At 42.2% G+C, this 15,261-nt stretch overlaps 1 protein-coding gene across 5 annotated transcripts; it reads right to left on the bottom strand.

Moving 5' to 3' along the window:
- Window positions 1-1,600: 1,600 nt before the first annotated feature.
- On the bottom strand, window positions 1,601-13,232 carry LOC106576179 (uncharacterized). Of its 5 annotated transcripts, XM_045699806.1 has the most exons (10): window positions 10,871-10,987; window positions 10,678-10,781; window positions 9,128-9,261; window positions 8,286-8,462; window positions 7,614-7,716; window positions 7,231-7,410; window positions 6,761-6,931; window positions 6,556-6,649; window positions 6,263-6,331; window positions 1,601-2,601 (listed from the first exon to the last, which is right to left on the bottom strand). In XM_045699806.1, exons 3-9 carry the CDS (start codon window positions 9,196-9,198, stop codon window positions 6,267-6,269), a joined length of 861 nt encoding a protein of 286 aa, XP_045555762.1. In that variant the 5' UTR covers window positions 9,199-9,261; window positions 10,678-10,781; window positions 10,871-10,987; the 3' UTR covers window positions 1,601-2,601; window positions 6,263-6,266. The 5 variants fall into 5 exon arrangements, 2 of the variants coding, with proteins under 2 accessions (XP_045555762.1, XP_045555763.1); XM_045699807.1 differs by lacking the exon at window positions 8,286-8,462 and having other exon boundaries at window positions 10,871-10,988; XR_006760126.1 differs by lacking the exons at window positions 1,601-2,601; window positions 6,263-6,331; window positions 6,556-6,649; window positions 6,761-6,931; window positions 8,286-8,462 and adding exons at window positions 11,614-11,754; window positions 11,872-13,232 and having other exon boundaries at window positions 7,236-7,410; window positions 10,871-11,005.
- Window positions 13,233-15,261: the final 2,029 nt, after the last annotated feature.

Below are 15,261 nucleotides of genomic sequence, written 5' to 3'. Positions count from 1 at the left end.
TCACCTATATGATTATTGAGATTTAAATACTTTGATTAATAAAATACGTAACCGAGAGTGAATGCCTCGCATAACTTTTGACGTCATCATGGGCTATCCCAAGGGGGAACTTTCTGTTCGGTTCTTCGCTGCTTTCTGGTGGTGAAAGTTTTACATTACTAGACAAAATATTATTATTTATTACACATTATATTTTGAATGCTTAGCAGGACAGGAACATGGTCCAATTCACGCACTTATCAAGAGAACATCCCTGGTCATGCCTACTGCAAGTGGCCTCTTATACTTCTCTGTCTTCATGTTAAACCACCTGGAACCTTATGGATCAAGCTACTCAGAATAGGAGTATTGATTAAGGATCCACTCCAATACCTTGACTAAGCCATTTTGCCACAACTTTGGAAGTATGCTTGGGGTCATTGTCCATTTGGAAGACCCATTTGCGACCAAGCTTTAACTTCCTGACTGATGTCTTGAGATGTTGCTTCAATATATCCACATAACTTTCAGTCCTCATGATGCCAGCTATTTTTTGAAGTGCACCAGTCCCTCCTGCAGCAAAGCACCCCCCACAACATGATGCTGCCACCCCCGTGCTTCATGGTTGGGATGGTGTTCTTTGGCTTTCAAGCCTCCCCCTTTTTCCTCCAAACATAACAATGGTCATTATGGCCAAACAGTTCTATTTTTGTTTCATCTGACCAGAGGACATTTCTCCAAAAAGTACAATCATTGTCCCCATGTGCAGTTGCAAAACGTAGTCTGGCTTTTTTATGGCGGTTTTGGAGCAGCGGCTTCTTCCTTGCTGAGTGGCCTTTCAGGTTATGTCGATAGAGGACTCGTTTTATTGTGGATATTGATACTTTTGTACCGGTTTCCTCCAGCATCTTCACAAGGTCCTTTGCTGTGGTTCTGGGATCGATTTGCACTTTTTTTAGTGTATGTAAACTTCTGACCCACTGGAATTGTGATACAGTGAATTATAAGTGAAATAGTCGGTCTGTAAACAATTGTTGGAAAAATTACTTGTGTCATGCACAAGGTAGATGTCCTTACCGGCTTGCCAAAATTATAGTTTGTTAACAATACATTTGTGGAGTTGTTGAAAAACGAGTTTTTATGACTCCAACCTAAGTGTATGTAAGCTTCCGACTTCAACTGTATGTGTTAACTTTAGGTCATTCAATTTAGTTCCGGCGGTTATGTTCTGAGACTCAGACTTCCGTGTTTAATTCTCTACTGTGATATCGAAATTCACACTAGGATGTATCAGGAACATCGTTGTTTGAATGTTTCCAAAACGTCTCCAAACGCGCATTTGTGGTAATGCCTATATAGCCTATTCTAATGCCAGTGTCAACATCACCATCGCCTATATGATTATTGAGATTTAAATACTTTGATTCAATAATAAAATTCGTAACCGAGATTGAATGCCTCGCATTACTTTCGACGTCATCATGGGCTATCCCAAGGGGGAACTTTCTGTTCGGTCCTTCGCTGCTTTCTGGTGGTGAAAGTGTTGCATTACTAGACAAAATATTACCCTAAAGACTGGCATGCAGTGGTGTAAAATACTTAAGTAAAAATACAACTGATGTGTTTTGGGGTATCTGTACTTTATTTATGTTTGACAACTTTTACTCAACTACATTCCAATAGAAAATAATACTTTTTACTCCATACATTTTCCCTGACGCCCAAAAGTACACATTACATTTTGAATGCTTAGCAGGACAGGAACATGGTCCAATTCACGCTCTTATCAAGAGAACATCTCCTTAATTATGAGTGTCTATGGTATGACTCAGCTGGGGATCAAACTCCCAATCTCAGGGAAGACACTAACTTCAAGGCCACTGAGTTGGCATGTCCTATAGGGACTCCAAATACCTGGATGTAAGGGAAAGTGTTTGATTGGGCATTTGTACGGTTTGGGCTTTAAGGCTTATGCCAATTGACTCTGGTCTACAAGTTTCACCCGCTACAAATCAAGTTTTACATCCTGTACCATGTTTACACAACAGTTCAGATGGCCTGATTGATTCACACATTGAAGGATGGTAACATTATTTGTCAAATTAGCCTTATGCACTATTATGTAGGCTACATGAATATACAAATAGCACAAACCACGCCTGAATGGGGGAATCACAGAATAACTTTTTTTTCACAGTTTTAATGCAAAGAGCAATTGATTTAGAATAGGCGTGTATTTTATGCATAAAAATATAATATGGTAACATGGTAAAACCTAAAAGGTACATATGACAGTGGTACACAGTTATATTTTAAATTAGGATAATACAAACATTAATATAAATTACACGCAAAACAAGTGCAGGCAGTTAACTGTTGAGTGGGGAGGAATAATAGCGTCTCTACCCAAGTAAAGAAAGGCTGACATTTTGTAGAATTTAGAAGAGGTACATTTTATTTTCTCCAATTTCCAAAAATGCAAGACATCTTTGATCCAAAAATAATGATGGAGGAGAAGGCGATTTACTCTGGAGTAAGATCAACCACCTTGCCAACAAACTTGCAAAGACTCAAAGGACAGTCTTCTATGTTGACCTCAGATAATGCAGATTCCTTCCAGACCTAACAGCAGATTAAATCAAGCAAAAGGGGGAATAAACTGAAAAAAATTAACAAAACAATGCAAGGATATACAGTGCCCTCAGTAATTATTGGGACAGTGAAGCAAACAATGACTATGCGGTTAAAGTGTAGACTGTCAGCTTTAATTTGAGGTTATTTCCATCCATTTCGGGGGAACTGTTTAGACATTACAGCACTTTTTGTGCATAGTCCCCCCATTTTAGGTATTGGGACAAATTCACTTACAGTGCATTCGGAAAGTATTCAGACCCCTTGACATTTTCCACATTGTTACATTACAGCCTTATTCGAAAATTGATTAAATTGTTTTCCCCCTCATCAATCTACACACAAAACTCCACAATGAAAAAGCTAAAAAAAAATGTTTTTTGCAAATGTATAAAAAATATAAAACTGAAATATCAAATTTACATAAGTATTCAGACCATTTACTCAGTGCTTTGTTGAAGCACCTTTGGCCTCAAGTCTTCTTGGGTTTGACGCTACAACCTTGGCACACCTGTTTTTGCGGATTTTCTCCCAGTCTTCTCTGCAGATCCTCTCAAGCTCTGTCAGGTTGGATGAGGAGTGTCGCTTCCCAGCTATTTTCAGGTCTCTCCAGAGATTTTCGATCAGGTTAAATTCCGGGCTCTAGCTGGGCCACTCAAGGACATTCAGAGACTTGTCTCGAAGCCACTCCTGCTTCGTCTTGGTTGTGTACTTAGGGTGGATGTCCTGTTGGTAGGTGAACCTTCGCCCCAGTCTGAGGTCCTGAGTGCTCTGGAGAAGGTTTTCGTCAAGGATCTCTCTGTACTTTGCTCTGTTCATCTTTCCCTCGATCCTGACGAGTCTCCCACTCCCTGCCTCTGAAAAACATTCCCACAGCATGATGCTGCCACCACCATGCTTCACTGTAGGGATGGTGCCAGGCTTCCTACAGAAATGACGCTTGGCATTCAGGCCAAAGAGTTCAATCTTGGTTTCATCAGACCAGAGAATCTTGTTTCTCATGGTCCGAGTCCTTTGGGTGTCTTTTGGCAAACTCCAAGCGGGCTGTCATGTGCCTTTTACTGAGGAGTGGCTTCCGTCTGGCCACTACCATAAAGGCCTGATTGGTGGAGTGCCGCAGAGATGGTTGTGCATCTGGAAGGTTCTCCCATCCCCACAGAGGAATTCTAGAGCTCTGTCAGAGTGACCATTGGGTTCTTGGTCACCTCCCTGACCAAGGCCCTTCTCCCCGATTGCTCAGTTTGGCCGGCCAGCTCTAGGAAGAGTCCTGGTGGTTCCAAACCTCTTCCATTTAAGAATGATGAGGTCACTGTGTTCTTGGAGACCTTCAATGCTGCAGACATTTTTTGGCACCCTTCCCCAGATCTGTGCCTCAACACAATCCTGTCTCGGAGCTCTACGGAAAATTCCTTCAACCTCATGGCTTGGTTTTTGCTCTGACATGCACTGTCAACTGTGTGACATTATATAGACAGGTGTGTGCGCACGGCTTTCCAAATCATGTCCAATCAATTGAATTTACCACAGGTGGAGTCCAATCAACTCAAGGATGACCAATGGAAACAGGATGCACCTGAGCTCAATTTCAAGTCTCATGGCAAAGGGTCTGAAATCTTTTTTATTTGTAATACATTTGCAAAAAATTCTAAAAACCTGTTTTCACTTTGTCACTATGGGGCGTTGTGTGTAGAGTGGTGAGGAAACATTTTTATTTAATCCATTTTAGAATAAGGCTGTAACGTAACAAAATGTGGAAAAAGTCAAGCGGTCTGAATACTTTCCAAAAGCACTGTATATGTGTATTAAAGTAGTAAAAATTGAAGTATTTGTTCCCAATTTCGCAATGACTGCATCAAGCACACTTCAACATGAATGTAGATGCTACCATAATCTTGAATGAATAGTGAATAATGATGAGTGAGAAAGTAAACCCCACAAATATCTTAACCCCCCCAAAAAAAATATTTTAGCGTCCACTGTTATTGTAATGGTGAGAGGTTAGCATGTCTTGATGCTATGATTTTATATATACACACACACACACAAAAGTATGTAGACACCCCTTGAAGTTAGTGGATTTGGCTGTTTCAGCCACAAACAGGTGAATAAAATCAAGCACACAGCATTGCAACCACAAACATTGGCAGTAGAATGACTTTACTGAAGAGCTCAGTGACTTTCAACGTGGCATCGTCATTTTTAAAATGTATTTTTTATTTCACCTTTATTTAACCAGGTAGGTTAGTTGAGAACACGTTATCATTTACAACTGCGACCTGGACAAGATAAAGCAAAGCAGTGCAACAAACACAGAGTTACACGTGGGATAAACAAACAATAACACAATATAAAAATCTATTTACAGTGTGACAAAACAGATGGCACAGGATGTCACCTTTCCAACAGGTCAGTTCGTCAAATTTCTGCCCTGTTATAGCTGCCCCGGTCAACCGTAAGTGATGTTATTGTGAAGTGGAAACGGAGTGAGAGCTGAGTGCAGAGTGCTGAAGTACATAAAAATTGTCTGTCTTCGGTTGCAACACTCACTACCAAGTTCCAAACTCCCTCTGAAAGCAACGTCAGCACAATAACTGTTCATCATGAAAAGGGTTTCCATGGCTGAGCCGGCCACACCCAAGCTTAAGATCCCCATGTACAATGCCAAGCGTCGGCTGGAGTGGTGTAAAGCTTGCCGCTATTGGACTCTGGAGCAGTGGAAACACGTTCTCTGGAGTGATGAATCACGCTTCACCATCTGGCAGTCTGACAGACGAATCTGGGTTTGGCGAATGCCAGGAGAACCCTACCTGCCCGAATGCATAGTGCCAACTGTAAAGTTTGGTGGAGGCGGAATAATGGTCAAAGGCTGTTTTTCATGGTTCGGTCTAGGCCCCTTAGTTCCATTGAAGGGGAATCTTAACGCTGCAGCATACAATGATGATTCTGTGCTTCCAAATTTGTGGCAACAGTTTGGGGAAGGCCCTTTCCTGTTTCAGAATGACAATGCCCCCGTGCACAAAGCGAGATCCATACAGAAATGGTTTGTTGAGATCAGTGTGAAAGAACTTGACTGGCCTGCACAGAGCACTGACCTCAACCCCAACGAACACCTTTGGGATGAATTGGAATGCCGACTGGGAGCCAGACCTAATCGCCCAACATCAGTGTCCGACCTCACTAATGCTCTTGTGGCTGAATGGAAGCAAGTCCCCGCAGCAATGTTCCAACATGTAGTGGAAAGTCTTCCCAGAAGAGGGGAGGCTGTTATAGCAGCAACTCCATATTAATACCCATGATTTTAGAATGAGATGTTCGACCAGCAGGCGTCAACATACTTTTGGTCATGTAGTGTATTTGTGCGTCTAACTTTCTCCCTCATCATTATTCACGATTCATTCAGGATTATCTGTAATCATGGTAGCATCCACAATGTAGAAGTGTTTAGACACATATTATATTCTTATACGCAATAAAAGTGACTCAAACATAACACAGTACATTATTTACCATTCATTTCACAGAATAATCGTTAACACAACTAAAACGAAGGGAAAATGTTCTAAGGAAAATGACAGCAGCACACAAACTTTGACAACCTCAAAGGATCTTAAATATTAACATTATTACATATTCTCCAATAAAATGTACTCACGTTGTCAGTGACATGGATCAAGGAAATGAATAAGTTTGGCCATTGCAATCCCCAACAGGATAAGGAATACTGGAGGGAAAAACTGTTGCTTAAATAGTGTAGTGGTGCTAATCAGCAGTGGGGACAGGTGTGGTGAGTGGCAAAGGAGGCGCGTGAAGTTAGTGCCGAGGACAAAAAAACACCACACCATACCTAAAACTAGGAGCCTTATTCAATAGTACATCTTCTATAAGTAAACACATTTAAAAGCTACAGAAAACCATGAGAATGAAGCTGAAGTAAGGAATACTTACCAACGATGACTATAATGATGGGTATAAGCAGAAAGAGTGTTAGCAGTACAGTGTGTGTTGAATCAAGGTTTATTGTGACATTGCCAACTCTTATCTGATGAACAAAGACAACATAATACATGATTATTGTTCAACATTTCCAAGGACAGTGTTCCAGCGAAACTATTAAAATGGTGGGTTGAGGTTATCTGAGTAAGAGGTTTACCCTCACTGAGTTGATGTTAAAGTTGGGAGTGTTCTTTATCTCACAGATGACAGAGTCAGTCCCGTTGCTCTTCTCGATGGTTTCCATGATACACTGTACATCCTGGTTCTCCTCCTGAACACCAAACACTAAGATCTCTTCTGTGGCGATGTTCAACTCGTCAGCCCTTTTCTGAAATAAAAAAAAGAAATGGAACGTGTATGAATGAATGAATGAATGAGAGAAAGACATTGTACATTTTAGTCATTTTAGCAGACGCTCTTATCCAGAGCGACTTACAGTAGTGAATGCATACATTTCATTTCAAACATTTTTTTTTTTTTCTGTGCTGGCCCCCCCGTGGGAATCGAACCCACAACCCTGGCGTTGCAAACACCATGCTCTACCAACTGAGCTACAGGGAAGAGAGAGAGCTTTCAAGTACATATGTGTGTGTATGGGTGCGTGAATGCGTGCACATGTGCGTATACCTCAATGGTGACACGCAGGTCGTTTCCTGTCTTGATTGCAGTATAGCTGGTGAATTCTGGGTCGGGATGGTAGGTGAGCTGTGACGAGCAGGCCAGTGTCTGATTGGCCACTCTCAGAAACACAGTGGAGGTGACTGGCTGGTTAATGTGTTCAAAGAGAGGTGTGTGGTACCACAGACTCTAAAAACACCAACAACATGAATTAGAATACCTCAGATATTGAGGCCCCCATGACTGATTTCTGTGTTGTGTGAAGGTGAACGTTTGGTGAGGTGTGGCAGTGTGCATGTTCATATTAGGTTACTGACTGGTTACGTGAGAGTGGGTGAAGACATGACGCTTAGTCAAGAAATCAATTCAAATCAGTGTGTTAAGATGCCTACCCCAGAGCTGTAGTTGGTTAGGATGGTCTGAGGGGCGTGGTCATGAACAACCCCCTCCACAAACTCCAGCTGGGACCCTTGGACCTTGATCTTCCTCTTCCCACTGCAGGACACAAACGAAATCAACCAATCAGAGGAGGGTTGTTGGTCACACCTAGCGTGCTGATGTGAATTGTAGTCATGTCTAAACCACATTATTTGAATAAGCCAGAGGAAGAAAAACAAGTTGTAACACAAAAAAACAAACATTTCACAGGATTATTAAAGTATGACATGGTCCATAAAAACTAGCTAGCCAAGCATGAAGAATCTGCTTTAGAGAGCTACCAAAAGCAAAAAGGGAAGCCAGTGCTGAGCAGCTGAGAGAAAGAGGTGATTGAAACATAAGACTGTTGTATGAAGCAACTTCTGGGAAGCGGCCCACTTTCTTTCCCCATCAGACAACATAATGGCCATCAGCCATATATGGAAAAGAGTTACAGGCATGCTTTTTAACCTCTGTATAGCTTGTGTGTGTGTGTGTGTGTGTGTGTGTGTGTGTGTGTGTGTGTGTGTGTGTGTGTGTGTGTGTGTGTGTGTGTGTATAAAAATTCGGATCATATGTGCGTACCTAAGTGTGTGTGTGCGCACACGCGTACCTATGTGTGTGTATGTGTGTGTGTGTTTTTTTACCTAGCCCAGGTAGTGCTTGGTGTTAGCCCAGTGCAAGACGGTGAGGACCCATAGGTGACAGTGGCCTTGCCCAGACAGCGACCGTCTGGCAGCACGGCACACACAATGACAGAACCTTTGTCTCCACTGGGGATGTGGAACGTCAGACTGGACCCAGTGTTGTTCCACACAGGAGACCTGACCAGGTGATACACACACTACACAGGTTACGGATCCCCCCGGTACTGATGCTCATTCTGTTCACCAGTTCCGGAGGTCTACGTCACCGGATTTCTAGGCTTCACTGCACGGTATTCATTATCATCAACCCCGGACTGTCTTGTCTGACTACACACACCTGGTTTCCATTTCCCCTGATTAGTATGTTATATATGTGCCCTCAGTTCCCTCTGTCGTTGTCGGTTATTGTTCCCGTGTCCGTTGGTGGTGTGAGTACCTATGCGTTAGTGCAGCTGTTATGCTGCGTGCTATATATATATATATATATTGTGTATTACGGGTATCGTCCCGTGTCGTCAACGAGGTTTACCCTCGCTCTTTTGTTTGGGTACAGCCCAGTGTTTTTGTATACGTGTTTGTTTTGGGTGTATTAAAAACCCCTATTGTGTATTCCTGCGCCTGTCTCCAAAATCCTTTATACCAGTGTGACAGACACACACTTTACCAAAACACAGTGATAAAGCATTGGGCTTTCATGAACAAAGTGGGCACCAGTGAAAAAAATCTAAATCATTGTTTAAAAGCATTGATTACATTTTTTAAATGTTATTTATCTCCTAAAATGATGTCTGCATGAATTAGTAAAACAAATCATATTCAACCGATTGTCCACTTTGACTCACTCCTTGAAACTGCAGTCCATGTGCCCTTGGATGCGAACCCTAGTCACGTGATGGAGGTTCTTCCCAGTCATCAGGGCGTGGTTTCTCCCATGGAAGGACAGAACACTGGGCACTATGGAGACGATCACTGGCTCCTGACAAACACACACATAGACAATATTTCTGATAAAGACAAGTGAAACTAAATGTGTTTGTGGCCGTAGGCTTGCTCTTTAGTTGTGGTAAATAATGATGAGTGACAAAGTTAAAGGCAGAAATATCATACCCCCCAAAAATGCTACCCTCCCCTTTTATTGTGATGATGAAAGGTTAGCATGTCTTGGGGGTATGATATAAAATGCTAACCTCCCCATTTATTGTGATGATGAAAGGTTAGCATGTCTTACATTTACATTTACATTTTAGTCATTTAGCAGACGCTCTTATCCAGAGCGACTTACAGTAGTGAATGCATACATTTCATACATTTTTTTTGCTGGCCCCCCGTGGGAATCGAACCCACAACCCTGGCGTTGCAAACACCATGCTCTACCAACTGAGCTACAGGGAAGGTCTTGGGGGTATGATATAAAATGCTAACCTCCCCATTTATTGTGATGATGAAAGGTTAGCATGTCTTGGGGGTATGATATTTGTGCATCTGTAACATTCTCACTCATTAATATTGAAGATTCATTCAGGACTATCCATAATCATAGTAGCATCCACATTAATGCAGAAGTGTTTAGAAACATGTTATATTCTTATACGTAATAAAAGTGACTCAAACATAACACAGTACATTATTTACCATTCATTTCACAAAATAATCGTTAACACAACTAAAACGAAGGGAAATGTTCTAAGGAACATTAAATACAATACAAGTGATTACACAATACATTATTTACCATTCATTTCTATTGGGCAAAGAAATGTACTGAAACATAACCTAAACAAACAGCAAATGCATCCAAGCTTGATAAAATCTTTGCGTGCTGGGATTAAGGGACCAAACACTAAACTTTTGACTACTTTAATAGACATAAATGAATTTGTCCCATTACTTTTGGTCCCCAAATATGGGGAAAATATGTACAAAAAGTACATTTCAGACCTCAACATTGTTCACTTGTTGAAATAAGTTACTGTATGTATGTTCAGTAAGTAGCTTACAACACACGTGTGAACAAAATTGTAATTTTTTTGGAAGTGGTGACCATATACAAGAAAGTTTTTTCCTTGTCACATTTCACAAAACACATGTCCATAGCTATTTGATAGGTACTGAAATGACTGTGCCTGCAAAGTCACCGTGAAAATCCCAGACCACTTCAAGTCAACTCTGTTTCACATGCAGACACAGATGCGCGCACACACACACACACACACACACACACACACACACACACACACACACACACACACACACACACACACACACACACACACACACACTGGCCTCACAACAATGAAAAATTACATTTTAGAAAAGAAAATGTGATGTAATAAAGAAATCTCTTCTATAGTGTAAGTTATAGAAGTGTGTAGTTGTGGTTCTTGTGACTGACCTGCTGTTCTCAGACTCACACCAGCCACAGAAGGGGTCCTGAGCAGACCAACAACCCTTCAGACTCTTGTGTTCACTGCACTGAGCCACAGGCACACGCATCATCTACAACAAACACACAATATTATGTCCTGGGTCCTATTTCAGAATGGTTGTACTGTATAATATGTATCTCTGTGTACAGTAGAACTTACCTGGTTCTTCAGTGCCATGTACACATGTTTGCGGTCCACTGGATCCAGGTGCATCTTGGGAAACACACGGCGGTCGTCATCTGACTTGTAGAGCACTCTGGGACAGGCAGGTTTGTAGGCCTTGTCTACAGCAAGCTGACATGGGACAGAGAGAGACACTTCAATAATATGTCTCTGTAGATTGACATATCACACTAACAAACCACAATGCATAACATGGCCCTAGGAAATCACCTATACTGCAGTTGTAAATGTCAGTTGACTGCACACATTTCTCTCTGTCAACAAGAGTATGAATTTGATGACGATGATACATGATAGGATAACAATCATTAATGCGTAGTGGTGACCAAACCCCTGTGTGGTTTGTTAGAGAGTACAGCATGGCTGTGATATTTCTGTTAGAAACAGGGGATTTGTCTGGATTATTAAAGCTTTCCAGGGACAACACTGCATGAAGGAGACTATTGTGTCTAGTAGAGTATTGTGTGGATTCTCCAGGCTAATTTAGACCTCAAATTCCCTGATGTGAGCCACGTTTGGTAGAGAATGCTGTAATTCTGCTGTACGAGTATCTGTGTTCAAGGGAGAAATAACGACATGAGAGGGGTGTTATGAGGCCAGTGTGTGTGTGTGTGTGTGTGTGTGTGTGTGTGTGTGTGTGTGTGTGTGTGTGTGTGTGTGTGTGTGTGTGTGTGTGTGTGTGTGTGTGTTAAGAGTTCTCATAACTGTGCTCCACAGACCTTGATGAGTTGTCCGTCTCCTGTCCCGATGAAGAACACCAGCCAGGAGTTGTGTCTCACTGCCAACACTGATGTCATGGAGCTGTATTGAAACACCACTGCCTCTGGCTGCAGGTCCGGGGGGTTACCTAATCCCGATGACTGAAACAGACAATCTCAACACATTTGCTAAGGAATTAGGGTAACAATAATGACAGTGTCGTTGCTAAGGTGTTGGTTATAAACCATACAGAATATAATCAGCATCGTCTGACCAACCTTTGCACAGTCTTCATAGCAGAAGTCTGGGTCAACGTTTATGAGTTGAAGCCCTGTAGAGTGGCTGATGTTATAGATGGCCAGCATGGTGTTGATGGGGTCTCTTGTGTTACCAGCCGTGAACACACCTGCCCAGAGCACCTGCCCATGGAGCCCACCAGAACCTGGAATCACAGAGGAAGACAGGAGCTGCCGGCGCTCCATGTTTCCACAGCATTTGAGTGTTGCACCTTTGAGGGACTTCAAAGTATTTGCTTTATTGTTCTCGCTCTTGAACCAAATAATTCGAACTTGATGCTCTTTTGGAACGTTCGAGAACACGTAGATGTGTGAATTACTCTGAAAGCCGTCCACAAACTGAAACTTCTGCTTATGTCTGGCGTCAATATATGGAGTCGCGTTCTCATCTGAATCAGAAAAGATTCCTCCCTTCTGTCCATCTAGTGTGTTCCGTAGGACAAGGAACGGACCTGAATTGACACACGCGTTAGGCACACCGCTCTGCAACCTTCCAGCCATAATGTAGGAGTTCTTCCCGACATCAACAATAAAGCCAATGGTTGAATCTCCAGGGTCCAATGAACCCACTTCAATATCCTCCGAATGCACAGATTTGGAGATTTCGTTGAGATCCAGTATTTCACAGTAGCCGCATTTTGTGGTTCCACAGGTGATCAAGGTCTTGTTTTTTATGAATGGCAGTAAAATGTTTACCTTAAATGGATACGTTTCATAGGAAGGAGGTACTTCTTGGTTAGGATAAACTACTTCTGGATTATCCCTCTTTATAATTTTGGTAAAATCATGGTTCAGCTGGAAGAGTCGGTCATCCGTAACGACGTATACCGAGCTGTCACCTATGGCAAAGTCGCGGACGTCGCCATCGAATGTGTGAGTCTCCTGGCCCCGACTCCAGTCCACACAGGCGAGGAGAACTCCCCAGAAAACAGCCCTCATCTCGTAAATCATGTAGTCAGTCAGTCAAGCCTGAGAGGAGAGCGCATGGTAAACTCCGTTCTGCGCCTGTGATGCTACTGTAATACTGTGCCGAAGGCCAACAGGAGGATTGTTGCGTAAAGGCGCACAGTGGATGGATGCTGCAACTATGTGTTAACTTTAGGTCATTCAATTTAGTTCCGGCGGTTATGTTCTGAGACTGAGACTTCCGTGTTTAACTCTCTACTGTGTCGAAATTAACGTTAGTATCCTACATTTCAATCTCAGCAGAAGGTGTATCGTAACATCGTTGTTTGAATGTTTCCAAAACGTCTCCAAACGCGCATTTGTGGTAATGCCTATATTGCCTATTCAAATGCCAGTGTCAACATCACCATCACCTATATGATTATTGAGATTTAAATACTTTGATTAATAAAATACGTAACCGAGAGTGAATGCCTCGCATTACTTTTGACGTCATCATGGGCTATCCCAAGGGGGAACTTTTTGTTCGGTCCTTCGCTGCTTTCTGGTGGTGAAAGTTTTACATTACTAGACAAAATATTACCCTAAAGACTGGCATGCAGTGGTGTAAAATACTTAAGTAAAAATACAACTGATGTGTTTTGGGGTATCTGTACTTTATTTATGTTTGACAACTTTTACTCAACTACATTCCAATAGAAAATAATACTTTTTACTCCATACATTTTCCCTGACGCCCAAAAGTACACATTACATTTTGAATGCTTAGCAGGACAGGAACATGGTCCAATTCATGCACTTATCAAGAGAACATCCCTGGTCATGCCTACTGCAAGTGGCCTCTTATACTTCTCTGTCTTCATGTTAAACCACCTGGAACCTTATGGATCAAGCTACTCAGAATAGGAGTATTGATTAAGGATCCATTTTGTCTTTAGGATCACAATGAATTAGACTACATGGACAGTGGGAAAAATATCAACACTCGTAGTCTGCATCACTTGATACAGGAATCAATGTTGAGAATGGGCCCATGGCATCCCTCTCAGTGCTCTCTAGATTGGGGTCATAGAGCTCACACTGGTCCAACTCTCCACAAGGTCCTATAAGTAAGTAGCCTTGTACAAGCCTTGGCTTCTGCGAGCCGGAACAGCTCATAGGAACAGGATATCCTGTTTCTGTAGCGTGAGGCAGCTTAATGTACACATACACCCCTTAGACAGGACTCTAGTCTATCGCAGGGCATTCACAAGCAATCTCCTTAATTATGAGTGTCTATGGTATGACTCAGCTGGGGTTCAAACTCCCAATCTCAGGGCAGACACTAACCTCAAGGCCACTGAGTTGGTACAGGTGAAGTCGGAAGTTTACATACACCTTAGCCAAATACATTTAAACTCAGTTTTTCACAATTCCTGACTTTAATCCTAGTAAAAATTCCCTGTCTTAGGTCAGTTAGGATCACCACTTTATTTTAAGAACGTGAAATGCCAGAATAATAGTAGAGAGAATGATTTATTTCAGCTTTTATTTCTTTCATCACATTCCCAGTGGGTCAGAAGTTTATATACACTCAATTAGTATTTGGTAGCATTGCCTTTAAATTGTTTAACTTGGGTCACACATTTCGGGTAGCCTTCCACAAGCTTCCCACAATAAGTTGGGTGAATTTTGGCCCATTCCTCCTGACAGAGCTGGTGTAACTGAGTCAGGTTTGTAGGCCTCCTTGCTCGCACACACTTTTTCAATTCTGCCCACACATTTTCTTTAGGATTGAGGTCAGGGCTTTGTGATGGCCACTCCAATACCTTGACTAAGCCATTTTGCCACAACTTTGGAAGTATGCTTGGGGTCATTGTCCATTTGGAAGACGCATTTGCGACCAAGCTTTAACTTCGTGACTAATGTCTTGAGATGTTGCTTCAATATATCCACATAACTTTCCGTCCTCATGATGCCAGCTATTTTTTGAAGTCCACCAGTCCCTCCTGCTGCAAAGCACCCCCACAACATGATGCTGCGATGGTGTTCTTTGGCTTTCAAGCTTCCCCCTTTTTCCTCCAAACATAACAATGGTCATTATGGCCAAACAGTTCTATTTTTGTTTCATCTGACCAGAGGACATTTCTCCAAAAAGTACAATCATTGTCCCCATGTGCAGTTGCAAACCGTAGTCTGGCTTTTTTATGGCGGTTTTGGAGCAGCGGCTTCTTCCTTGCTGTGTGGCCTTTCAGGTTATGTCGATAGAGGACTCGTTTTATTGTGGATATAGATACTGTCATGACGTTGGCCTCTTTTGGTACAGGGAGGACAGTTGACCCCTCCCTTTTGCACACAATCCACCCTGTGTCTAAAGGGTCGTAAAAACTCAAAAATTCCAGGAGAGTCTCTGGCCACATGGCCCATCGAGAGACACAGGAAATTCTTCCAACTCATAGAATTGGAGAGCCAAGCGACATTTTGCGT

The sequence above is a fragment of the Salmo salar genome, chromosome ssa17, assembly GCF_905237065.1.
Source record: "Salmo salar chromosome ssa17, Ssal_v3.1, whole genome shotgun sequence".
NCBI lineage: Eukaryota > Metazoa > Chordata > Actinopteri > Salmoniformes > Salmonidae > Salmo > Salmo salar.
The sequence above is the reverse complement of the archived record's forward strand: the minus strand, read 5'-3'. Positions and strand labels throughout refer to the sequence as shown.

Excerpts from the sequence above, each read along its gene's own strand:
- LOC106576179 (XM_045699806.1), bottom strand. The coding sequence starts at position 9,198 with ATGACTGGGAAGAACCTCCATCACGTGACTAGGGTTCGCATCCAAGGG. Across the intron at positions 7,717-8,285 it reads CCAAGCACTACCTGGGCTAG|TGGGAAGAGGAAGATCAAGG; the intron begins GTAAAAAAACAC and ends TGTGTCCTGCAG. Across the intron at positions 6,332-6,555 it reads CATCATTATAGTCATCGTTG|TATTCCTTATCCTGTTGGGG; the intron begins GTAAGTATTCCT and ends TTTTCCCTCCAG.